Consider the following 25,093-nt stretch of genomic DNA (forward strand, 5'->3'; position numbering starts at 1 on the left):
GTTGTCTCCCTCATTAGGCCACGAGCTCCTCGAGGTCAGGAATTGTGTTTTGTTTTTGTTTTGCCTTTCTTTGTGTCTCACACTTGGCGTAGGGCCTGGTACTTAATAAACTCTACTGACTTGATTTGATCCTATCAATGAGGATTATTGTTGAGAGTTCAGTCTAGCATCTTCTCCCAATATTAAATGGTGCCCAGGCTCTTCCAAGGAGAGAATCCTGCTTTAGGATCTGACCCAAATCACCCCTACTTTTCTCCCAGGAACCTCCTTTCAAAACTTTGGAGTCACCTTTGTCTCTTCCCCTTATCTTGTCTGCTACATTCAGTCTATCTCCAAGTTTTGTAGATTCTTTATTCTCAATGTTTCTTAAATATCTCCCTTACTTTCCATTCCTGTTGCCTCAGTACCTCAAAGTGGTACTATTATAATACCCCCCAACTGGTCTCCCTGCTCTGCCCCCCCATTTTTCTTCCTTCCAATGTCTCCCACACACCCTCGAAGATTAATTTTGCAACATGACTTGGCTCATGATAATTCATTAATGGCTCTGAACTGCCTACTGAATAAAGTCTAGGCTCCTCAAAGCCCTCCGCAATTTATCCCTAATCTATCTTTCTAACCTGATCTTATGATTTCCTCTACATACCCTGTTCTCCATGTACCAGCCAATCTAAATTACTTTCTACTCTCTGAACACTCATTGTTGCTCTGGAGCTGTGATTTTATCAGGACAAAGAACTTCTGGGGAAGAAATGCCCTCTCTAACAACCTACATAGGCAATTCTACCATAACAGGGCTTGAGTGATTTGCACAGCACCATACAACCCACAGGTTTCAGAAGAAGGACCAAGTCCTCCTAATGCCAAGGCCAGCTCTCTATTCTACCACGTCTCTTTCTGAGTATAACAATGGCATATCCTTATATTTATATAAGTTAAGCACACACAAAAAAAAGATTTGGGGGCCAGGCATTCTTAAATGTTTACAGAAAAATCCAGATCCATAGCCAGAAAGGGCTTTAACCTCCTCCCTCACCCTACTCAACTATTCCTAAGATTGACCTAAGAAGGTGTAGACGGTTTTCTAATTCTCGCTTTTTTTTTTTTTTTGCCAGTGCTGATGGGGAGTTTGCGGTGACTCACATGACTAAGGCTCATCTATTCTTCACGGGCACAGTGAAGTGGGCACCCCCAGCAATCTATAAGAGCTCGTGTAGCATTGATGTGACCTTCTTCCCCTTTGACCAACAGAACTGCAAGATGAAGTTTGGCTCCTGGACCTACGACAAGGCCAAGATTGATCTTGAGCAGATGGAACAGATGGTAGACCTGAAAGATTACTGGGAGAGTGGGGAGTGGGCCATCATCAATGCTGTGGGCACTTACAATACTAAGAAGTATGACTGCTGTGTCGAGATCTACCCTGACATCACCTATTTCTTCATTATCCGGAGGCTGCCTCTCTTCTATACCATTAACCTCATCATCCCTTGTCTCCTCATCTCCTGCCTGACTGTCCTGGTGTTCTACCTGCCATCAGACTGTGGTGAGAAGATCACCCTTTGTATCTCAGTCCTGCTGTCGCTCACTGTCTTCTTGCTGCTGATCACTGAGATCATCCCTTCTACTTCCTTGGTCATTCCACTCATTGGTGAGTACCTGCTCTTCACCATGATCTTTGTCACACTCTCCATTGTCATCACCGTCTTTGTCCTCAATGTTCACCACCGCTCTCCAGGAACCCACATTATGCCCCATTGGGTGAGGGTTGCCTTTCTGGGCTGTATACCTCGATGGCTTTGGATGAATCGGCCCCTTCCTGTCCTGGAGCTCCATCACAATCCTGGCCAAAAGCTCAGTACTACTCATCGTTGGTTGGACACCAATGTAGATGAGGATGAGAAAGATGGTGAAGAGGAGGAAGAAAGCTGGGAATTTTCTGACCACTCATCACCAGTAATTGATACCCTCTATTGTCACTGTGGCCATCATAATGGGTCTCCATGTTCCAAGGCAGGGACTCAGTTACCAGAGACTGGATTCCTTCTGCCCCCCAGCATCCAAAAAGCCCTGGAAGGTGTGCACTATATTGCTGACCATCTGCAGACTGAGGATGCTGATTTTTCGGTGAGTTGGGAATAGGAGGAAGGCAAGGCACCACCAGCTCAGGTTTCATAGTTTCTTAGACCTAGAATTGAAGACCTTGGAGGCCAAGTTAGAAGCATCTTTTTTATAGTCGAGCAAATGAAACCTTAAGGAGTTTAAGTGACTTGCCCAAGATCTCATAGATAAGTGGAAGAACCGGGATTAAAACTCAGGTCTCCACAGCTCTAAGTTCAGCATTCCAAACTCGGCACTCTTCCCATTGCACCATATTGCCTTCAAAGAGACTCAGTTAGTGACATTGGTATCTTCATTCTCAGTCTCTTCCTTTGGGGTCCACTTTTACACTCAATCATACACAACCTTGCAATCCAACCTTTATGTCTCATTTCCTCAACTAGATTGTAAGTTTCCAGAAGGCAGGGACCATAGCATACATTTTCTCATATACCTGCTGTCATCAAATACGGTGTCACATGCTTATTAGCAGGTATTGGGCAAATATTTGTGGACTGCTTAAAATTATCAGTAATTTCATGACAGAGCTATCTAAACACAGGCTAATAACTCCACAACAGAATAGCCCAGAGGCTATAAGACCATTTTATCTAGGTGGGTATGATGTGATGTCTCTACCATCCATGAGGATGAAGAATGCTCACTTTTATGTACGCTATTGAAAGTCTGATTCCACATGTCAGATCATAGCTAGACATTTCCCTCACCTTGACATCTGCACCTAGTAGGGAATATTGTTGCTTCTGGAAGACACTGTAATATCATTGGGGACATCTCTAGCTTCTCTCATCTAAAACTTGAAATAACAATCATAGAATTTTGGAGCTGGAAGGAATCATAAAGCCTTTAGGACAGAGATTCTTAACCTGGGAATTCATGAACTTATTTAGAATATTTTTTATAACTGTATTTCAATATAATTGGTTTCCTTCATAATATGTATTTCATTTTATGCATTTTAAAACATTTCTAGAAAGAGTCCATTGATTTCACCAGTCTGCCAAAGGGATCCACGACACCAAAGTGGTTAAGAAGCCCTTATCTAGGAGAGGGTGGGGGTTGGATATGAGATGTTTGTGGAAAAATTTGGAGATTGATTATAGATATTGTTAGACTGTTTAAGTCTTGGAATAGTGGAGGTTCCTTGAAACAAAACTGGCTTCTTTTGAAGTTGTTATCCTTTCTAAGGCCCCCATATGGTAAGTACTCACCTAGGCTATGGTCAAGGTTAACCTTATACTCATTGTCATTTGGGGAAACTTTCACGTGCTACCTTTCTCTAATTTTCTTCCCCTTTCATGATGCACAGGTGAAGGAAGACTGGAAGTATGTTGCCATGGTGATCGACCGAATATTCCTCTGGATGTTTATCATTGTCTGCTTCCTTGGGACCATTGGCCTCTTTCTTCCTCCACTTGTAGCTGGCATGATCTAAAAGAACAAGTCCTGAGCCAAGGGTGACATTTCTGATGCCTTGTGGCTTCTCTGGATATCTATAACTATATTTGCATTTTTACTAAGACATGGGGGGAATAGGAAGGATTAATTCAGTTAGTCATTTAAGAGTTGGTGTAATGAGGCCATTGGCTATTCCATCGTGGAGTTAAAGCCAATGATTGTTTCATCCATTCATTCAGCAAATATTGAGTACCTACTCTAAACACAGCATTATTGTAGATATCAGTGGGAACATGAAAAAAAAAGTAAGATGAAGTCTCTGCTCTCCAGCTTACAATCTAGTTAGGGAGAGAAAATATACATGGAACAATTAAGATACAAAACAAGGTATTAATTAGATTGGGGAAATGAATGAAACCAACTACAAGATCTATAGCAATGGAAGGGGAGGGGATTGTTAATGTAGGCTGATGTGGGAGGAGAAGATAAAAATTGGGCTTTAAAAAGTAGAGATGATTTGGACAAGTGGAGGAAGGGAATTCTAGGATTGTTGGTGCAAGGGAAAACAGAAGTTAACAGACACTTATTTTGAAAGCAAGTATGGACTAGAGGATCGTAGATTTAGACCTCAAAGGTCACCTTGTATATCTTCATTTTATAGGTGAAGAAACTGAGGCCTAGAGAGATTATGACCTATCCAGAGTCACATAGGTAGTAGGTCGCCAAGTCAAGGTTTGAACCCAGGATCTTCAAACCCAACAATCTTCACTGAACTACTTTGGACCAGTAAGGAGATTATCCTTGTTGGAGTAGAGAGTAAATGTTGGAGAATAATCAGAAGCATCATTGGAAAGGTAGTTTAGGGGTTCATAATAGAGGGGCTTGAATATCAGTTTGAGAAATTTGGACTTTATCCTACAGGATAAGGAAAACGTTGGAGTTAAGTGGCATGGAAAATCACTGTTTTAGGAAGCTTCGTCTAGAGGAAAGGTAGCATAGTATAATGGATACAGAGTCAGCCTTGAAACCAGAAAGCCTTGGGATCTAGTCCTGTGCCTAAAACATACAGACTGTGTGACTCTGGGACCAGTCAATTAACTTCTCAGCTCTCTAGTCAACTCTCTAAGATTTTAAGTTTCAGAGTAGGTGCCAATCTTTACTTCAACTGAGTCTTAGAAAGTTGTCCAAGGATGTCCATTCTAGTCCCATTACTTACACATCTTGACTCTGAGGTACTCCCTTATTTCATTCATATTTGACTTCTTTTCTGGTTTGTGAATAAAGAATCTCAAAGAAGGTCTAACTCTCATGGCCATGTTGATGCCATCTTCCCCTGATGAATCCTTATAAATTATTTTCGAAGCCCCACCACCTTGGTGAAGCATTTCTATTCCTTCTCACTGTTATTTGATGGCAAATGCTCCTGCTTCCTTCCCTTGGTCCAGCAACAGCTAGAATCCCAACTGAGCTGACACTGATGTCATGGTATAGCTACCCACCCTGATCAAATGTCTCTGGACCAAAAGCTAAAGAACCCTTTAACAACCCTGTGGCTAATTCATTGCTCCCTACCCAGGATCAGTGCCTGCCCTCTGATCCTCCTCCTGCAGCAAAGGGAAGTGCGCTGAACATTGAAACCAATTAATTTCTTCCAGGAACATAGCTCAATGTCAATAGAAATGTCATAGAATAGCGTTGGGGGGAGGCAGGGAGGCGGAGAAGAGGAATCAATCCAACCACAAAACAAATGGTACATTTTTAATTCAACCACAAATCAAATAGAAAGAAGATTGAAGAGTGTTTTATGTAAACAACCAAAAAATAAAGGAGGGAAGGGAGGAAAAGAAAAAAGTAGGGGTGAAGGGAGGAAGGGAGGGAGGAAAAGAATGATAGCAGAGATAAAGAAAGGGAGGGAGAGAGAGGAAGGGAGAGAGGGGAGAAGGGGAAAAAGGAAGGAGAAAAGGAAAGGAGGGAAAAAGAGAGGAAAGCTAGAAGAAGGGGAGGGAGATAAAGAAGGAGGAAGGGAAGGTATGGAGGGAGACCAGGAGGGAAGAAGGGAGGCAGGAAGCCAGGAAGAAAGAAAGGAAATAGGATGAAAGGAAATAAGAGAGGGAGGGAGGGAGGCAGAAAGAGATGGAAAGAGGGAGGAAGAAAAGAAGGAAGGTGAGAGGTAAGAAAGGATAATTAAGGCCAGAATTCCTGTTCTGGCCTCTTCTTTCTCCCACCTTCCAGATCCAGTGCTTGTATCATTCACTCTAACAGTCTCCTTTCCCCACCTAGGTTCTTCTTGGCTTGTTCTGGGTCCCTTTTAGTAAGGGACATTCCTGGCTGGGACAGATGATGGTCAAGACAGACCAATCCACACATTAAATAAACCCCTCTCTCTATACACTATACAAGAATATCAGTTCAGTATGCAACCTTGCAAGGCCAGTCCCTAGAACAGGGCTCCCCTGCCTCTGTACTCCAGCTGGTACCTCTGCTAATCCTGGAGTTCTCCAGGGAATCACTAAGTGATCACAGAAAAATAAAAATGAACAGCTTAACTGCAGCCCCTGGCTGCTGTGTCCATGCATGAAGCAAGGGCAGTTTCCACAGGCACTGGGGATCCACTGATAAACACACTATGTAAAAGAAGGGTGATGGGCTGGGTAGGATAGGCTGGGGGGGGCACAGGGGCAGCTACCCTCAAGCTCCCATTACTACCATCCCACCTTCTGTAGTCCAGTGTCCTGTATATACAAACGCCTTCGTGGCTTAACAGTCTGTGGGTGTGGGGAGCCCCTTTTCTGACTGGGGGCAAATGGAACAGGGGGCAGGAAAATGGGGAGAGATCGTGCAAAATGGCCCCCAGGCCAGCCCCCTAAGAAAATAAACATGACTAAGCAAGACAGGAGGCAGGGGAGGGGGATGCATGACACAAAAGTTGGGTGTGGGGGCACACAGGCAGGAGAGCCACCACATTCAGGACCAGTGCATCTTGGTGGATGCTGCCTGCCATTCACTCTGCTGGGGGGCGGGCCAGATTAGCGACCATTTTGGCCTGGTCCACAGCATCCAGTAGGTTCTTGGCATCCACGGCTAGGGTATGGGAGGCTGTGAGCATCTGACGCTTGCATTCTTCACTCAGTGAAGTCACTGCATTCTGCTGTGCCAGACGCATCTTGTTGATCAATTCTGCTAGGTCTTTGTTTAGCAGCTTCTGTGTCCCCTCAATCTGCAAGGGGTTAGAAAAAAACAATCTAGGGTTTGGAAAACTGAGTGATGGGAGGCTAAAACCCCTGCTAATTCTCCATATTTGTTCAATAATAATGGAACCATAGACTTAGAGCTGGCAGTGACCTTGAGACCATGTAGACAACCCTCCCCCACCCCATCCCCTTCCCACTTTCACAATCTATATATGAGGAAACTGTACATTTGCCCAAGATCACACAGAGTTGAACTCAGGTCCTCTGGCTCTGGAGGCAACATTCTTTCCATTGTAACTGGTTGCATCCCAAAGCAAATTACATACATTATCCTCTTTGATTAAAACAACTCAATGAAGCACAAGTCATTTGGCCCCCATTTTACAGATGTGGAAACTGAGCCTCAGAGAGCTCAGGGTCACACAGGTCTTCCTGAGTCCAAGTACAGTGCTCTATCCATTAAGTCACACTGACTCTTCAACACACTCAGTACCTCCCATAGTTATCAGTCACCAGCCTGTTAATTGATGCTCCTGCCTTGAATAGACTGGCAAATACCCATGGGTCATGTGAGCGAACTGGAAGGGTCCTCAGAGATAACTGAGTACAACTAAGATAAGGAAAGAGGGCACCAAAGAGAGGAAAGAACGTGTGGAACCTGAAGCTTGGCCTTTAGAAAAAAACTTTCCCAGGTTGTTGGTCTCTAGAGAGCAGACAACATCCCCAGACTCCATGTCTGTCTCCACATCGCTGCCCTCCTGGGCAAGCTCTTCACATAGGTCAGCCCCAGGGCCCAGGGGGTAGGAATGAAGCAAGCTAATATGGACCTCATGACTCTTTCTTAGGGAAAAAACACATCCCAGGACAGGGGAAGACTAAACCTGCAAAGTGGGTAGTTCAGCCACACCCTAGGAAACTTACTTCTGTTCGTGAAGCCAGAGGCAGAGTGGGCAGAAGGTCATCCACACTTCCAATCAGCTTCCGCAGGGTTAGGCCTACATTCTAGGAAAGAAATTTCCCCATGTGAGTGTAGACTATCCCATCAGTTAGAGGCCAAGGACTTACCCTAAGATTCCTCTTGGGAATCCTGATAGAATGTTAATTCTTTGAGGGCAAACAACGGTTGCTGTTTTGTCTTTGTATCCCCGGTCCCTAGCATGGAGCCTGTCATATAGTAGATGTTGAATAAATGCTGATTTGTGAGACCAAAGGTAAGGCAGGGTGATCAGTATTTTATCTCAGGGCACCAACAATTGGGGTGGCAGTGGGGGGGCTGCTTCAATCCCAGAAGGGTCCTCTGGTCCACTGCCCCCATAGTGGTCCTTGTACCATAGGATGCTACCCTCAAGGGTTCCACCCTTATCCCTCAGCCTACCTTCTCCAAACTCACTGTGCTTGATCTTCCTCTGCCATTCACTCTCCTCTGTCCTTCTTGGGGCTTGAGATCACCCAATCCTTATGCCCTCCTCAACTAAATTTGCCCTTGGTGCTGGAATTCCTACCTATGGCTCTGCTTGTTGGATTAGACCAGAGTAGCAACACTGGAAAATGACCTTGGGAGGCAGTCCCAGGAATAACAGACTAGAATGCCTTTCCTTCTGAAATCTCACATAGAGCTCCCTTTCTATCTCTCCCATTCACTTAACACATTCTAATGTATATTCGTGTACATACCATCACCTTTCCTAAGGCACTAGCTCCTAAGGGAGGGCAAAGGGCAATGTCTGCATACCTCACAGGACAGTAGTAGGTGCTTTCATTAAAGCCCAAATCTAGTCAACCAACATTTTGCCCAGAGTTTCCCCTCTCGGTTTCCCACCTTCACCACGACAACATAGCCTTCCGGGGGCAACTGGCTGAGTTCATTTTTGAGATCCAGGACAGCTCGAACCAGCTCCATGACGTTGATGTACACCATGTCATCTGTCCGGTCCAGGTTGGCTGTTGGCAGGATTGACTGAGGGGAAAGAGGTCAAGAAGAGATGAAGGAAGAATACCTATGAGAGAGGATGGTGTCTGAACCCACAGCTGCTTTACCTTCCATGTGAATGGGGGGGGGGGGGCGAGGGGAGGGAAGGCAGGAAGGCCCATAAGCCAAATGGGATGGTCTCACTGTCATTCTGTTTTTTGTCTTTGCATGACGCAGATAAATTGTCAGTAGTTACAGCCCCAGGCTCCACTCTCTGTGTTGTTCCTGCTACTTCTGGGACACCTCAGACCTAATGTTCCTAAGCCCCGATTATTCTGTCTTCCCTAGCCCCTACTTCTGTTCCCTAGTAGATTTCTGGCTTTGATCTTTGGACTGACCTGATGATGACTCATTCCATAGCTGGGATGGTGAATTGTGTACTTTGACTCAGACAGTCCCTATTTTCTACCATTTGACTGTCCTAATAATCCCCATAGAAAGCTGGCCCCCTCCCTAATCAAAAGAGGGATATGTATGGCTCCCTCAGGGGGATACAGCCTTTTCTTTGGACAAAAGGTTAATAGCCATTATTATGTATAATAACAACAACAATAACTAACATTTATAGTGCTTTAAGTTTATAAAGTACTTTATCTCTCTCTAAATACACTTCATATACATTTATATTTTATTATATTTACAATTAACATATTTAAAGATAAATTACATTTCCATATTAATTATATACTTACATATTATGTATTTACAATTATATAGTATATATTATATAAACTATAAATTTGTAATATATTTATATATCTATAATATACATTATATATTTATACACAAATAATATTATATGTAATATAATCTCATTTCACCCTTGTAAGAACCCTTTAAGGGAGATATTATTATTCCCCATTTTACAGATGGGGAAACTGAGGCCAAGAGGTTAAATCACTTGCCCAGGTAGCAAATGTCTGCGTTAGGACTCAAACTCAGGTCCTCCTTGCTCTCAAGGTTAATGTTCTTTTTTTTTTTTGCCTTTTGGAGGCCAATTGGGGTTAAGTAACTTGCCCAAGGTTACACGGCTAGTTTTTTTTGTGTGGGTGTTAAGTGTCTGAGGCCGGAACTGAGCTCAGGACCTCCTTCCTGATTCCGGGGCCAGTGCTTTACTCACTGTGCCACCTAGCCACCCCTCAAAGTTAATATTCTATCACCACACCACCTACTTGCCTAAAATACATTGTGCATGAAGTTACCGCTCCATATTTAAAGCTTGTTATTTTGTTGTTGTTCAGTCATTTCAGTCATGTCTGACTTCATTGTGACCCCATTTAGGCTTTTCTTGGCAAAGATACTGAAGTAGTTTGTCATTTCCTTTTCCAGCTCATTTTATAGATGAGGAAACAAAGGAAAGCAGTGATAAGTGACTTGTTCAGGGTCACACAGCTAGTGTCTAAAGTCAGATTTGAATTTAGGAAGAGACTGTTATACAGAGAGAATTGTTTTGTATGTGATACCCTTTCCCCATTGATCTTCTAGAGTAGTAAAACCATCTCCTTGCACAGGTAAAATGGGCATTGTGAAAAAAAAAAAGGCAGGTTCCCCACCCCTGCTTTCTCACTGCCATCTCTCTGGTCAATTATCATCGCCCAGTAACAAGTGCCTGGCTCAATCATCTCCCCTGATAAAGGTATTGTGGCATAATAGAAAGAACACTGGGCTGAGGGTCTAAAGATCTGGGTTCAAATCATGCTACTTAGTACCTATGTGACTTTAAGCAAGTCACAACCTCTATGGGTCTCAGTTTCCTCATCTGCAAAATGAGGGAGTTGGACTAGATAATCCTTTGTAGCTTTAAATCCATAAAATATGTGAAAATACTAGACAAAGATGAGTTGAAAATTACTTGAAATCCTGACAAATTTTCTAAAATTATACTTTAAAAAGAGCCAGATATTCCTATAAATTCCTATAAAGTTTGCCAATTTTTGATATCTCTAGGCCTGAGTTTCCTTGTCTATAAGATGTGGGGACTGGATTAGATCATCTCTAAAGCTCCTGGTGTCTAGAAAAGTGCATAGCTCTAAGTCCTTCCCAGGCCTGGCCCTAAGATAGTTTACCCACTATTGTTAAACCTCTCACCCACCTGAGCTCCCAGTCGTGGTGGCTTCTGAGGAGGCCCTGTGAACTCAGCTGTGACCACAGGAAGAGAAAAGGAGACATGAGTAGGAGGCAAATTCGTAACTTACCCTCCATTTTGGTCTGGGAATTATTTTTTTCATTTGCATCAACTCAGGGACCCTCCCTTGCCCTCCACTCTTTTTCATTAAATTTCAGAAAAGTCAAGCAAACAAGCCCATGTGACTCAAGTGAGAAAAACAGCAAAAAGCAATCGGACCCGTTGGCTTGGGAAAACAGGCATCTTCTGACTCCACCCCAGCCCTCTTTCCCACATGCTCCCTGGGCTTCTGCACCTAGAAAAAGTGAGCTTTTGACCAGATGCTTCCTTTGATTCTTCTAAAATTGAATATGCTCTGAATCTGATTTCTAGCTATACTCTAAGGTCTGGTAAAAGTTAAGTAGTCTGTACCCTTTACTTGTGGTTTTCTTCTTATCTTTCACACAGGTTGAGATGATGTAAGAGAAATAAGGGAGGTGGAGTAGTTCTATTTCCTACTCTGTAGCCAGGAAGCTCAGGTTCTCCCCCACTTCCTTCTCTCCCATACCCTGTGGGCCTATGTAAAGGCATGAACAGGGACAAGCAGAAATGTATCATGCCTTAACCCTCAGTAGCCTGGTAGTGAGAGAAAGAGGTGTGATAGGAGAGAGGCTTTGACAGAATGGAGAGACAGAAAGAGACAAAGAAGGGGAAGAATAGAGAGAAAGGAGTGAGAAGAGAAAGAGAGAGGGAGGAGGGAGGGAGACACAGAAATGTGTGTGTGTGTGTGTGTGTGTGTGTATGGAGAGAGAGAGAGAGACAGAGAGACAGAGACAGAGAGAGAGAGAGAGATAGAGAGAGAGAGAGGAAAAAGGAGAAAAGGTGAGAAGGAAGAAGGGACAGAGTCAGAGAGCCAGAAAAGATGAGGAAGGAAGAAGAGAAAGGAAGGAGGAAGGAAGAGTACAAGAGAAAAATAAACACCAGAACAGAGGATTCAGTGAGAGAAGGGAATTTAGGGAGATAAGGCACATGGGAAAGGGAGCAGGATGACATAAGGAAGATGGTTGGAAAATAATGGATAAAGATTAGCTGAAAATTATGTCAAATGCTGACGAATTTTCTAAATTTATACTTTTAAAATGAAATAAAAAACAAAGCAGTTGTTCCTATAAATTCCCATGAGGTTTGCTGATCTTTGAAACTAGTCATTAGTAAGGCCATCACTTTTACACCAGGCAGCACAAGGACAGGCCCTATTAAGAAGATAATGATGAGATTGTATAGAAACTTACTATATCCAGCCTCCTTCTCTGGGGTCTACAAGAAAGAAAAAGAAAATCGATGTTATGAGCATAGCTTTGAGAAAACCATGCCTTCCACCTCCCTCCCCTGTCTCCTTTTCCTGGAAGTGAGAAGGGTTCTGACCACAGCCCAAGGGAGAATCTTAGGGAACCAAAGAGTGATTGCTACCTGACCATGTGCAGCTCATGGCCTCTTAGGCCTGCTGGAGTTTTAAACACAAAGATCTTAGCACAAATCTGTTGAATCAAAAGCTAAACATCTCTGAGACAGAACAGTAAGGGCTCAATGCTACTACATATTATATTCAACAAATATTTATTGAGGACCTACTATGTATAATCTACTACATTCATCAATGGGGACATGAAGATGAAAAACTGCATGGCCCCTTCCCCCAGAGCCCACACTCTAGTAGATGACCACCAATAACTATGATACAAGGCACAATGTGAAAGGCAAAAATCAGCAGTGCCTTGAAAAATATGACTGAGGGAAGAGATTATTTTCAATCAAGAGTCTGTGTGTATATGTGCACAGGTACAAATTTTTGTCACATTCATTCTTTATATATATGCATACATAATACACATATATACACACATACATATGTGTATACATATACACACATATATGTATGTGTATGTATGTATATATCTTGTCCTTCAAACTATAAGCTGCTTAAAAGCTGGTGCTGTTTTTACTTTTGTCTTTGTGACTCTACTTCCTAGTACAAGGCCTAACACCTAATAAGTGCTTAATAAATGCATGTTCTTTGATTGGGGAAAGTCAGGGAAGGTTCTTAGAGGAGGTTTTCCATGAGATGGGCCTTAAAAGGAGATTTGGGATTAAAAGAAGAATCTTTTGCTCTGCCAAGGGAATAACAGACATTGTAGTATTGAGCTTGGCAAGGGAAGTGTCATTATCTCCCTGTGCTCAGGGTGACAGAACTACTAGGTTAAACTCCTGGGTTAGTCATAGCAACACATCAGCATGCATGGTTGTAATGGGAATGTAAATTTAAAGATCTTCCCTGCCCCTAGGCTAAAGTGCACCTGGAGCCTGGGGTGGGAGGCTTGTTTTTCAGTAGATGCTTCTTGATTGGCCAGTGGGTCCAGAAGGTTGTTACATTCTCTGAGCCAGGAGAAGGCTATATAAGCCCTGATGTGAGGCTTTGTTTTGGGGCTCACTTTGAGAAGTGTTCTGTGATTTGATATGGATTCTGGGAAGCCGTTGTCCAGAGCCCCCCGGCTTTGAAAAACCCAGATGTTGATTGGGTATGGATGTAATGGTTGGACAGTTTGGAAAGCTGTCTACTTGATCTGTTTCTGTCTTGATAATTCTGCCTGTATACTTTGAAGTTCAGGGTGCTGACCTTTTTCCCCTGAACGAGGTAAACGATATATGTTTGACTGATTAAAGTAAGCTTGTTAACCCATTTTGAGTTGCTTTCCTTTAACAAAGCAGATCTAAGAACCACAACTAAGGCTGTGCTGGCAGCCACCCTGGGAACGCTGGGGTGCTTGCTGCTACAATGGTCCAACTAGCAAGGGCCATGGGTTTGTCACTTACCAATGGAGACTTATCATTCATGTACACCATAGGGTCCTACAAATGAGAGAATCAAAGGACATATTTCAGACCTTCAGTTTACTTGAGTGAAAAGGGTATGGGGAGGCAAACTGAGTGTTGGATAGAACTGATCTTTTATTATTTTTTTTAGCTGATGGACACAACTGTAATAGTATCTTTTATGAGATCTTTTTAGCCCCCTTAGCAGGAAGAAGACATGGTTACTTAGGGATTACAATGGGATATTGAGTAGAACAGCAGAAACCTGAGATCTCTTGACTGGTTAAGGGTGAGTTTGGGAATTGAAAACAATGGATGAGCAAATAAGTGAGCCAATCCCATTTAGGTGGGAAATATTCTGGAGTAGGAGATATCTTTCTTGTTTGGAGGTCCAGAAGGAAATAGCATGCCAGAGAGGGCTCTCTAGTCTTGTAGAATCCTAAGCCAAGCCCTGGGGACTTTAGATAACAGAATAGTTAAGCAAATTTGGGCACCAAATTTTTTATTTTGGAGTCATTTTTATTTGGAGTCGTTTATTTTACATACACATTCCACTTCCAGCTATCCTGTCATTATTATTTCTATATATCCCTCTTTTTCTTTACTAATAAATTCAAGAAAGCATATACTTAGGGGCAGCCAGGTGGCGCATTAAGAGTGCCGGCCCCGGCATCGGGAGGAGCCAGGATCGGTTCCAGCCTCACATACTTAATATCCACACAAAATAAGTGGCCGTGTAACCTTGGGCAAGTTACTTAACCCCAATTGAAGAAAGAAAAAAAGAAAGCAAGAAAGCAAGGAAGGAAGGAAGGAAGGAAGGAAGGAAGGAAGGAAGGAAGGAAGGAAGGAAGGAAGGAAGAAGGAAATGGCAGTTTTTGGCCATTTACAATGGCAGCAGTGGCAGAATGGGAGAAAGTGACCAGAGATTAGTATGGGGATGCTCAGGAGGATGATCCCAGGTTGACCAGAAGGCTCTCACTGGGTAGCTAGGTACCTAGCTCAGTATTCAGAGTCAGATACTAGACATTAGGCAATGAGGCATTATAATGAATAATGGTTGACTTGGGAGTCAGGAAGTACCCAGTTCAATTTCCAGTAATAACAGTAACAATAATAATGATGATGATTATAGGAAGCATTTATGACCAAACAAGAGATAGAGAACATTATGAAATGCAAAATGGATAATTTTGATTATATTAAATTAAAAGTTTTTTGCACAAACAAAGCCAATGCAACCAAGATTAGAAGGGAAGCAGAAAACTGGAAAAGAATTTTTACAACCAGTGTTTCTCATAAAAGCCTCATTTCTAAAATATATAGAGAACTAAGTCAAATTTATAAGACCAAGTCATTCCCCAATTGATAAATTGTTAAAGGATATGAACAGGCAGTTTTCAGAGGAGAAAATGAAAGATATCTATAGTCATATGAAACAATGTTCTAAATCACTACTGATTAGAGAAATACAAAATAATAAAATACAAAACAATAAAAATAAAAATACAAAACAACCCTTAGGTACCACATCACACCTGTCAGATTGGCTAACATGACAAAACAGGAAAATTATAAATACTGGAGAAGATTGGGAAAATTGAAACACTAATACATTGTTGGTGGAGTTGTGAACTAATGGAGAAGACTTTGGAACTATGCCTAAAGGGCTATAAAAATACTGACCTCTGACCCAGCAATACCCCTTCTGGAAGTGGCTGTATCTCAAAGAGATCATACAAATGGGAAAAGGATCCACATGTGCAAAAAATATTTATAGCAGCTCTTTTTGTGGTGGCCAAGAATAGGAAATTGAGGGGATGCCCATCAATTGGGGAAATGGCTGAACAAGTTGTGGAATATGAATGTAATGGAATACTGTTGTGCTATAAGAAATAATGAGCAGGCAGACTTCAGAAAAACCTGGAAAGACTTAGATGAACTGATGCTGAGTGAAATGAGTAGAACCAGGAGAACATTATACATAGTTAGAGCCACATTTTGCGATGACTTTGATAGACTTAGCTCTACTTAACAATGCAAGAATCTAAGACAACTCCAAAAGGCTCATGATGGAAAATGCTATACATATCCAGAGAAAGAAATATGGAGTCTGAATGCAGACTGAAGCATACTATTTGCTCTCTCTCTTTTTTGTTTTGTTTTGTTTCTTCTTTCTCGTCATTCATTTCATTGATTATAATTCTTCTTTAGAACATGACTAATGTGAAAATGTTTAATATGAATATATATGTAAAGCCTATATTAGACTGCATGCCATCTTAGGAAGGGGGGAGGGGAAGGAGGAGGAGAAAATTTAAAACTCAAAAGCTTGTGGCACTGAATGTTATAAACTTCAAATAAATAAATTTAACTATAAAATAATAGTAATAGTAATAAAAATAGCTAGCATTTATGTATAGTTATAAGGGCTGCAAAACACTTTTCATATATTATCTCACCATCTCCTTACTTCATAACTGTGAGGTAAGTGCTGGCATGATACTTGTTTTACAAATGAGAAAACTGAAGCTAAGAGAGGTTAGGTGATTTGTTCAGGGCCACACAGCTAGTAAGTGTCTGAGGCAAGATTTGAACTCAGGTCTTCCTAACTCCAAGTCCAGAGCTCTATTTACTATGTCATCTAGCTACTACTATAAATAATTAAGAAAAGAGGGAGAGATAGAGGGAGGGAAAGGAGAGGAAAGGAAAGGAAAAAGAGGAGGAAGAGGAATAGGAGAGAAAAAGAGAAGTGAGCCCTGGACTGGCAAGCCAAAGGTCTGAGTTTTAGTTTTGACTCTGATAGTTAATAACTGTGTGACCTTAGGCAAATAACTTCACATCTCTGGGTCTCAGTTTCCTCATCTGTAAAATTAGGGGGTTGTTGATTCCTTGGAAGAAATAAGGAACTATGGCTCCCCCCTTCACTGGAAAACTGGGGGACTATGAGTGCAGAACATGGTGAAAGCTGTTGGGCTATGGATTGTTGGTAGGTTTTGCTTAAGTGTTTTTTTTTTAATTGAAAAAGACAGATTGATGGAGGAGGGATGAAGGCATACCTGGCAATCAATGACTGTGATGAAAAACAAAAGGTGCCAGTAAAACTTTTTTTTGCTTTTATTTTTTTGGGGAGGGCAATTGGGGTTAAGTGACTTGCCCAAAGTCACACAGCTAGTAAGTGTGTCAAGTGTCTGAGGCCAGATTTGAACTCAGGTCCTCCTGATTCCAGGGTTGGTGTTCTATTCACTGTGCCACCTAGCCTCCCCGAAACTTTTTAAAAAATAAAAAATAATTACAGGAATTAAGCTTCTAAGATCTCTAAGACCTCTCTCAGCCTTCTCACAATATGATTCTATGATTCAATTTCATATTTCTCCCCTCTCTCGGACTCTCTGAAGCCTTCAATTACCTATTATTGGGTAGAAAGTCAGACCAAATGATTTCCAGGACTCCTTCCAACTTTGATTTTGTGATTTTTTTTTAAATAAGAAAAGCTCCTTATTTTTTAATTAAAATTTAAATGAAATAAATTATTTTAAAATAATTATTACCTATTATTGGGTAAAAAGTCAGATCAAATGATTTCTGAGACTCCTTCCAACTCTGATTCTGTGTTGTTTTTTATTTAAATAAGAGAAGCTCTTTATATAGAGTCAGGGGCCAATTCCCATTTCAATTCCCACTCACCAGGGACTTTTCCTCCTGCCTGAGCCATTGGTAATCTTCCACCATCTGCTTCTGCTGCTTGTCCAAGATCTGACGCATCTTTGCCCTCTCAGCTTCCCACAGCTGCTGGGCCTCCTCTCGACTGCTAGGGCGGACAAAGTCCTCTTCCTGAGATGGCCCAAAGGAGAAAGAAAGGTATCCTGAGAACCAGTCCTCAGGCCTGATGAAAGGTAGCCTCAGAGTGAGCACCACAGAGCCAGAGTCACAGCCTTAGCAGAGGGTCTTAGTCCAGGAAAAGCAATAACATGAAGACCCCAGAGGACACCCTGGCAAGTCCTCCCTCGCCAGAAGGCCTCTGCTTTGATCCCATGCAATTATTGCTTTTTGTTTGTTTTCTTTAGGGTTGTCAAAGGTTGGGATACAGATATAGACCTATGATTATCATTCCTGGAAACGACATACCTGCTTGTGTGGTGGTAATACTGAAGATTAGCATTAGAGAACACTGTATAACCCATACTCAGGTAGTTGGTTATACGTCACCTTATCAAAATTTGGATTATTACCTTAAAACAAGTTTTCCAATTGGCGCTGTAACTTAATGGGTTAAAGCATTATATAAACGTCAGTTACTATTGTTATTATTGAAAGTGCAAGGTGATTTTTACTTAGAAGCCATGCTTGTAATTCCAGTAGCTGCCAGTGAGGGACTTAATGCCTTATTAATGATTATGTAGGTCTAATAGGCTCTTACCTGGCACGGGTAACTGAGAAGTACAAATAGCACATGATCTACCCAGTAATGTATTTTTCCCCATAAAAATAGAATTCTTTTTTAAAATAATAGCATTGTCTAATTAAGACCCTAAAATAAATGTATAAACTAAGATATATAATATAGAACAAGATTTCAAAAAACAACCAATAATTAAGTTCACATTAAGCACCCTCTCTCCTAGGCATAATTAACTTAAGTATTGCTCAATTTAATCTAATCCTGACTGAATTTTCTTTCATTTACATACAGTGTTTTGTACCTATTCACAGCTCAGCTTCTTACAGGGGGAGGTGTCAAATGTGTAGTTCACTGAAATTACTATTGTAACGATCAATCCAGTTTTTCCCTTCCCCATCTGCCAACCACTCTTTAAAGCCCAGAACTTCTCGCTGCTTCTGACAATTTTATTTGCCATCTAGCACTTCAGTTCCCATTTCCTTTGACAGAAAGTATAGTCACTTCTGACTCTTCCTTTCTCAGTACAAGATGTGTTTGTCTCTCTTCCAACCAGGGAGAGGTATTTCTGATATACAGGGCTACACACTTTTCCTTCCTCTCCCTTTGAGCTCCCTATTGACATTTAAGTTATTTTAAACAGAGCGTTTAAGATTGCATGTGAACTAGCCTAGCTCTGAATGGGTTGGAACTTACGACATTAGGGGTGCTCTCAGCCTGGATCCTACTATGAGCACCTCTCCTGTCTTTGGTGTTGTGGGCTGGGCTCCTGACTCTCTTGATCCCTTTGGAAAGTTATGCTAACCCGACTCTTGCTATGATTGCCTCCTGGAGGCATATCTAGATTTCCATTACTGGTTCTGAGTTAACACCCTCTGGAGTTTCAGGCAGAATTTGTTTTTAGCATCTCCCTCCACACACCTTACTTTCCCTGACCCCTCCACCATCCCAAATCTCTCCCAGTTCTTTTTGAACAAAAGTCAATGGGAGAGAAAACTCCCTTCATAGGGAATTTTGCTGGAACTTATCTATAATCATTTAGTAAGACCATGACTACTTTTAGCATTTGTTCTAGCTCAAGTACTGCTTGTCCCGCTTATGAGGAGACCGGCGTGTAGTTTTGGTTGAGTTATTTGTTATGTGTTTAAAATTATCTTTAAATGTCTTTGAATACAAAGTGAGGGGGTTAGACTAGATCATCTCCATGGTCCCTTCCAGCTCTACTATCCCATGGATCTATGAAATATATCTGCATGAACTGACAGCAAGAGTGTTCAGAGAAGCAGCTTGTACCTGACATGCTGTCAGGTGACAGGAGAGTCACTTCACCACCCTGTTGGGCTCTGCTGAGTGACACCGCTGCTTAAGAAACCAACATTCCCACTGATCTCCTCACAAATAGCACTGCTTGCAAGCAGAAAGCAGCAATATCAAAGAAACGATTTCTTTGGGCAATTCAGCAGAAGGTAACTGATGGAAAGAGGTGAGAGCATTGCCCCTTGGGCAAAGAAGAGCAGCTACTCTGGAGCTAGTCCCTTGACTTAGCTGGTTTTCATTGCTCACTGAAACTGTGCCATTTCCCCAAGAGACAGAGTCATTCCCTGGGCACTTCTGTGGGCCTGAGATACAAAATGGTGAAAGGATGGCATCCAACTGGCCACACCAGAGGGCATGGCCCTGAGAGAAGCTGGCTCATATCCTAGCTCTCAGTATTCATACTGACTAGAGGGTGCCTTCTATAGGAACCTCAGGCAGGCCCACTCAGTGCCCTAGGCACTCCCCAGAGAGTACGGCTTCATTGGGAAGTCACAGGGCATCATGCTCCTTCCTGCGAGTTACCACTACATCGAAAGCCAAGTCCCAGCATGCAGATTGCTCTTACCCTCATGCTGTGGCGTTTGAAGACATTGTGCCGGTGGAGAGGTGGGGTATGCAAGGAATTAACTGGTGATGGATACTCTATGGGGCTGGTGAGCGTAGGCGAGCTGGCACATAGACCCTCTGGTACCTGTTTGAGAAAGCAAGGCAGCAGGAGGCACAGGGACAAGGCAAGCATACATAACAGAGTTAGCAGCAACACGTAACGCACACAGGCCACAAACATAAAAAACAACACAAGCCAAAAGGAAACACCAGGACAATTCTCGAGAAGGACTTCATCCCTGGGAGCCAAGAAAGAACACTTTTTTTCATTGACCCAGCAATTCAGAAGCAGCAGGGTCAAGGTCAGAGCTCATTGGCCTAGAAGTCAGTGTACCCAGGTTCCATTTCAAACCCTCATCATTGACTTCATCATGGACTTAGAAAAACATCATCTATGTCTCACCCTGGTCAAAGAACAGAGAAACCTAATGCCACTCCTTTCCTCCTTCTGTATACAGTGGGGACACCCAAAATGTTGCTGATCCAATGAGACATTTCCTGCTTTCTCAGCTCCTAAGAGGCAACTTTCCTTCATTCCCTAGGTACAGAAGTCCTTTTTCAACCTGGTAAACCAGGTCTGTTCAGGTACAGAATAAAGCTTGATTCAGGGTTTCAAATACCATGGAACCAATTTTTAAAATAATGATACATTAACTGTTTTTTGTGTGTTTGTTTTTTGTTTTGCTTTTTGGAGGGGGGAAGGTAGGGCAATTGGGGTTAAGTGACTTACCCAAGGTCACACATCTAGTTTTTGTGTTATGTGTATAAGGCCAGATTTGAACGCAGGTCCTCTTGACTCCAGGGCTGGTGCTCTATTCACTGCGCCACCTAGCCACCCTGCCACGTTAATTGTTTTGAATTTAACAAAACATTTATTTTATTATTTTGTTTATTTTTAAGGCCTGAAATAATGAAAAGAGCTCTGGTTTTGGAAATGGGGGACCCGATTTCAAATCCTATTAGCACCTATTTGAGCTTTAGCAAAGTTATTTAAATTTCCTTGGCCTCTGTTTCCCCATTTGTAAAATTAGAGCACTGAATTAAATGAACTCTCAGGTCCCTTCCAACTCAAAATTTAGGGTTCTATGATTTCCTGTTGTAAGTTAGTAAAATGGCACTTTGGTTTATGAGTTTCTTGGAGGTTCCCAGAAGTAGCTGGAAGGTGGTTACATTGGGAGTCAAAGAACCTTGGGTCCAGTTCCAGCTGCATTGCGTACTCCCTGTGCCTGTGTGACCTTGAGCAATTTGATTCAATTCAATGGGCATTTATTATGAGACTACTTCATGCCAGGCACTATGCCAGTATTGGAAAGGCATTATTACAAAGACAAAGAAATTAAACAGTGTCTGTCTTTGGAAACCTTACATTTTAGTGGAAGCAAAACAGCACATTCACCTTTTTGGGCCTCAGTGAGTTTGCCAATTTATAAAATGAGGGGGTTAGACAAGATGACCTATAAAGTCCCATCTACTTATTTTTTTAAGCAATTGGGTTTAAGTAACTTGCCCAAGGTTACACAGCCAGTTATTTTTGTGTGGGTGCCAAGTATCTGAGGCCGGAACCGATCCCAGGTCTCCCGACTCCAGGGCCGGCACTCTTACTCACTGTGCCACCTGGCCACCCCTAAGTCCCATCCACTTAGGAACTTAAATCAAGCTTTTCTATTCCTAAGGGCAAGTTAGACCTGACAATTTATTTTCTCCCATTGATACTTTTTTTAATTTAAATTTTAGGCTTTTTTCAATGAACATAGGTTTTTATTTCTCTGCCATTCCTCTCTCCCTAAAAAAATAAAATAAATCCTTGTAGTAAAAATGTTTAGTTAAGCAAAATCTCACATGGGACACATCTAAAAATATATATATCAGACATGTCAATTTGTAACTTTGTTGGTTTGGACCAATGAGTAAAACCCTGTGGATGGGTAAAGACAGGTACCTGAACTGAGATGCTGCTGCCATTCTCCCAAGAGAATCATGGGATTCGATATCGTTTCACTCAATTATGTTTGATAGAGCTACTGACAGGCTCGATACCAAAAGGTAAGAGAGGGGTAGGAATGGCCAGTCACATCCCCAGGAAGATGTGATTGGCATAAGATGATGTCGGAGTGAAGGTCAGAAGGGAATATAGCCCCCTTTCCCATTTCACACTCTTTGCACAACTACCCAATGCCCCTAGGTTGATCACTATAGCTATCAGGTCAACAGCAAAAACCAAGCTGGGGAGTTTTAGGAAGCATCAGGGTTGCCCTGAGAGCAGAAAGGGATCCTCGCAAGGTAGTATAGTAGAGGAGAGAGAGCCCCAACTCCATTCAAGACTCAACTAAAATGCTATCTTGCTTAAGAGGCCTTTGTGGATTCCTCTAGGAATTAGTGAAGCTTTGGCTGTACAGAAGATAGAGTAGTGGACCTGGAATCAGGAAGACCTGAGTTCAAATTCTGCCTCAGACTCTTACTACCTGGGCAAGTCACTTAAACCTTTGTTTGTTTCAGTTTTTTCATCTATAAAATGGGGATGATAATGACACTGATTTCCCAGGGTTGCTATATGGATCAAATAAGATAATATTTGTAAAGGGCTTTGCAAACCTTAAAGCATTATATAAACACTAGCTATTGTCATTAGTTCCCTCACCCCCAATCACTGTGTATTTTTTTTAAAGTCACATCCTTCATTTATTTATCTGTGAATATGTTGTTTCCCCTAGTACACTGTAAGCTCCTCAAGGGTAAGGACTGTTTCATTGTTGTCTCTTTATCCAGCATAGTTCAAGGTACATAGTGGGGAGCTCAGAAATACTTTTTGATTGAGGAGGCATAGGCTTGAATCCTAGTTCTGATACATTTTCTGTGAGAATTTGAACATGTCTGAAAAATTCTCTAAGCCTCAGTTCCCCACATGTAAAATGGCGACAACAATTCTTAGACTTCCTCAGAGCTGTAGCTAGAACTTCTGGCACCTGCAGGAAAAGACTCCCAAATGTGCCCAGTCAAGGAGTATGGCAGGTGCTTGAATCAACCTTCTAAGACAAAATCAGTTGAGAGTGTGTGTGGGGGTGGGGAGAATCCTGGTACCTCTGGACACAAGACTTCATGAGCTGAGAGACTGTAGGACACTGGCCTCCATGAGCAGAGGCATTGGGGACCCCAGTATCTTGCAACTGGGAAGGCCACTATAAGAGGAGGGAATAATACAGGATACAGTTGGGAAAGTGGCTCACCACCCAGTAGCTTCTTATTGCAACTAATTATTTTGGTTAATTCAGTACCAATTCCAGTTGTCTCTATCAGCTGGAATACAGATGCTATCAGTTCCTTTTAAATTTTGGTGTCCTGGAACAAAGTTACGGTCACCTTACCCACACCAAACCAACTCTGTTTTGTAACTGGCCTTTGCTCTATCTCATCAGTCACAGGTCTACACTGCTGACCTCACAGGGCTTTTTGGAGAAAAGCATTTTGTAAAGCTTAAAGTGACATACACTGTAAGCTGTTATGGAGGTAGTGTGGTGCAACAGGAAGCACACTGGATCTGAATGCCAGCCAGGTGGCTCAGTGCATGAGTGCTGGGCTTGGACTCAGGAAGCTATACATTCAAATCTTACCTCAGACACTTACTAGCTATGTGACTAATGGTAAATCAATTGACCTCTACCAGCCTCAGTTTCCTCATCTGTAAAATGAGAGCTTAGACTCAATGACCCGTTTCAGCTTTGAATCCATGATCCTGTGATCACTTATTACTTGTGTGACCTTGGGCGAGTCTCTCAGTATTCATTTCTTCATCTGAATGAGGGAACCATACTAAGATGATCTCAAAGTCCCCACCCACCTCCAATTCGATGACCCCATTCTTCCTCTTCACTTGCTACTACATGTCTACTATAGGAGACGCTTGGTTGTAAAAAAAAAAAAAAAACAACTCAAATGGAGGTAGCCACTTACTTAAAGCAAGCCAACATTGTGAGAATTCCCTGAGGGCAGAGGAATGAAGATCCAACTTTCTAATGGGAGGCCCTACCAGTCCTAACCAATCACCATTCGGTGGGAGAGGAGGGAGATGGTAACTACCAGTTGTTCACTCCTAGGGCCTTGGATGATTCACAATCACGTTCTGCCTTGGGATCCCCATGCAAAACAAAACAGATCAGGCACCCATCTCTTCCTGTATCACCCTAATAAGTGACTTCAGCTCTTCAAGGACACCACGCCAGAATTTCGGGCATGACTCAATGCGAATGAGTCTGAATTCTCCAGAATGTCCCCTGCAGATGCTGTGGTGCTGTATTTACCTGGAACTGCAGCTTAGGAGCCAGAAGGTTGGTTTGTGGAGGCAGCTTGTACTTGGGCCGACTGGGCTGGAAAGAAGAAACAGATGAGTTAATCCCTGCTATTCTTCCTGCTCCTCAAGAGGGAGAGCTGAACCATATAGGAGGGGAGAATACCAAGAAGGTGGGAATCCTGGGTTCTCGAAGAGAAGGTACCTGCTAGACAGGGAGGGTTTAGGAGAGATGAAGGCAACATTAATAACTGTCAGTAGGGGTCATCATCATTCCGAAAAAATATTCACTGAATGGATATCATGAATAATGAGCTGTGAGTATACAAAGAATTTGAAGCCATGGTGCCTGCCCTCAAAGGCTTAGGGGGACAGGACAGATATAGAAAAAAGAAAACATAAGGCAGAGTAGAGTGTGGGCATCTAGGTGGTGCAGTGGCTAGAGCACTGGGCCTACAGCAGGAAGACTAATCTTCATGAGATCAAATCAGACACTTACTGGCTAGGTGACTCTGGGCAAGTCACTTAACTCTGCTTGCCTCAGTTCCCTTAATGAGTTGAAGAAGGAAGTGGCAAAGCACTCCAATATCTTTGCCAAGAAATCCCCAAATGGGGTTATGAAGAGTTGGTCTCAACTGAAAAAGACTGAACAACAACAATTCCTTACACCAATGAAACCGTAGCTAGGCCCAGTTTTGTTTTGTTTTTTAATGAACTGGGTATAAAGGATCAGGGTAAAGTAGGGAGGCAAGGTAGAAGAGGAGAGAATCCAACCTTTCTGATCCTCAGGGCATCTAGTCCCATTCTTGCATCATAGTATAGGAGCTTAATGGCCCCT

General features: G+C 42.3%; 2 protein-coding genes across 4 annotated transcripts in view; one reads left to right on the plus strand and one right to left on the minus strand.

Annotated features, from left to right (window-relative positions):
* The window catches only part of CHRNA2 (cholinergic receptor nicotinic alpha 2 subunit), a 35,523-nt gene extending 30,617 nt beyond the window's left edge, over window positions 1–4,906 (plus strand). For all 3 annotated transcript variants that reach the window (XM_069071948.1, XM_069071949.1, XM_069071950.1), the window contains 2 exons: window positions 1,116–2,127; window positions 3,431–4,906. In XM_069071948.1, the coding sequence (XP_068928049.1) occupies window positions 1,116–2,127; window positions 3,431–3,556 (1,138 nt within the window). In that variant the 3' untranslated portion in view covers window positions 3,557–4,906. The remainder of the gene's footprint in view (window positions 1–1,115; window positions 2,128–3,430) is intronic.
* Window positions 4,907–5,263: 357 nt separating this feature from the next.
* The window catches only part of PTK2B (protein tyrosine kinase 2 beta), a 172,110-nt gene continuing 152,280 nt past the window's right edge, over window positions 5,264–25,093 (minus strand). The window contains exons 24-32 of the mRNA XM_069071951.1: window positions 24,269–24,334; window positions 19,933–20,058; window positions 17,339–17,485; window positions 13,655–13,690; window positions 12,076–12,100; window positions 10,772–10,818; window positions 8,530–8,667; window positions 7,632–7,712; window positions 5,264–6,736 (exon numbers count right to left, since the gene is read on the minus strand). Of these exons, the coding sequence (XP_068928052.1) occupies window positions 6,521–6,736; window positions 7,632–7,712; window positions 8,530–8,667; window positions 10,772–10,818; window positions 12,076–12,100; window positions 13,655–13,690; window positions 17,339–17,485; window positions 19,933–20,058; window positions 24,269–24,334 (882 nt within the window). The 3' untranslated portion in view covers window positions 5,264–6,520. The remainder of the gene's footprint in view (window positions 6,737–7,631; window positions 7,713–8,529; window positions 8,668–10,771; window positions 10,819–12,075; window positions 12,101–13,654; window positions 13,691–17,338; window positions 17,486–19,932; window positions 20,059–24,268; window positions 24,335–25,093) is intronic.

Source organism: Petaurus breviceps, unplaced genomic scaffold (assembly GCF_028583685.1).
Source record: "Petaurus breviceps papuanus isolate PSGF00001 unplaced genomic scaffold, PetGlider_PUasm1.0 90845, whole genome shotgun sequence".
Classification (NCBI taxonomy): Eukaryota; Metazoa; Chordata; class Mammalia; order Diprotodontia; family Petauridae; genus Petaurus; species Petaurus breviceps.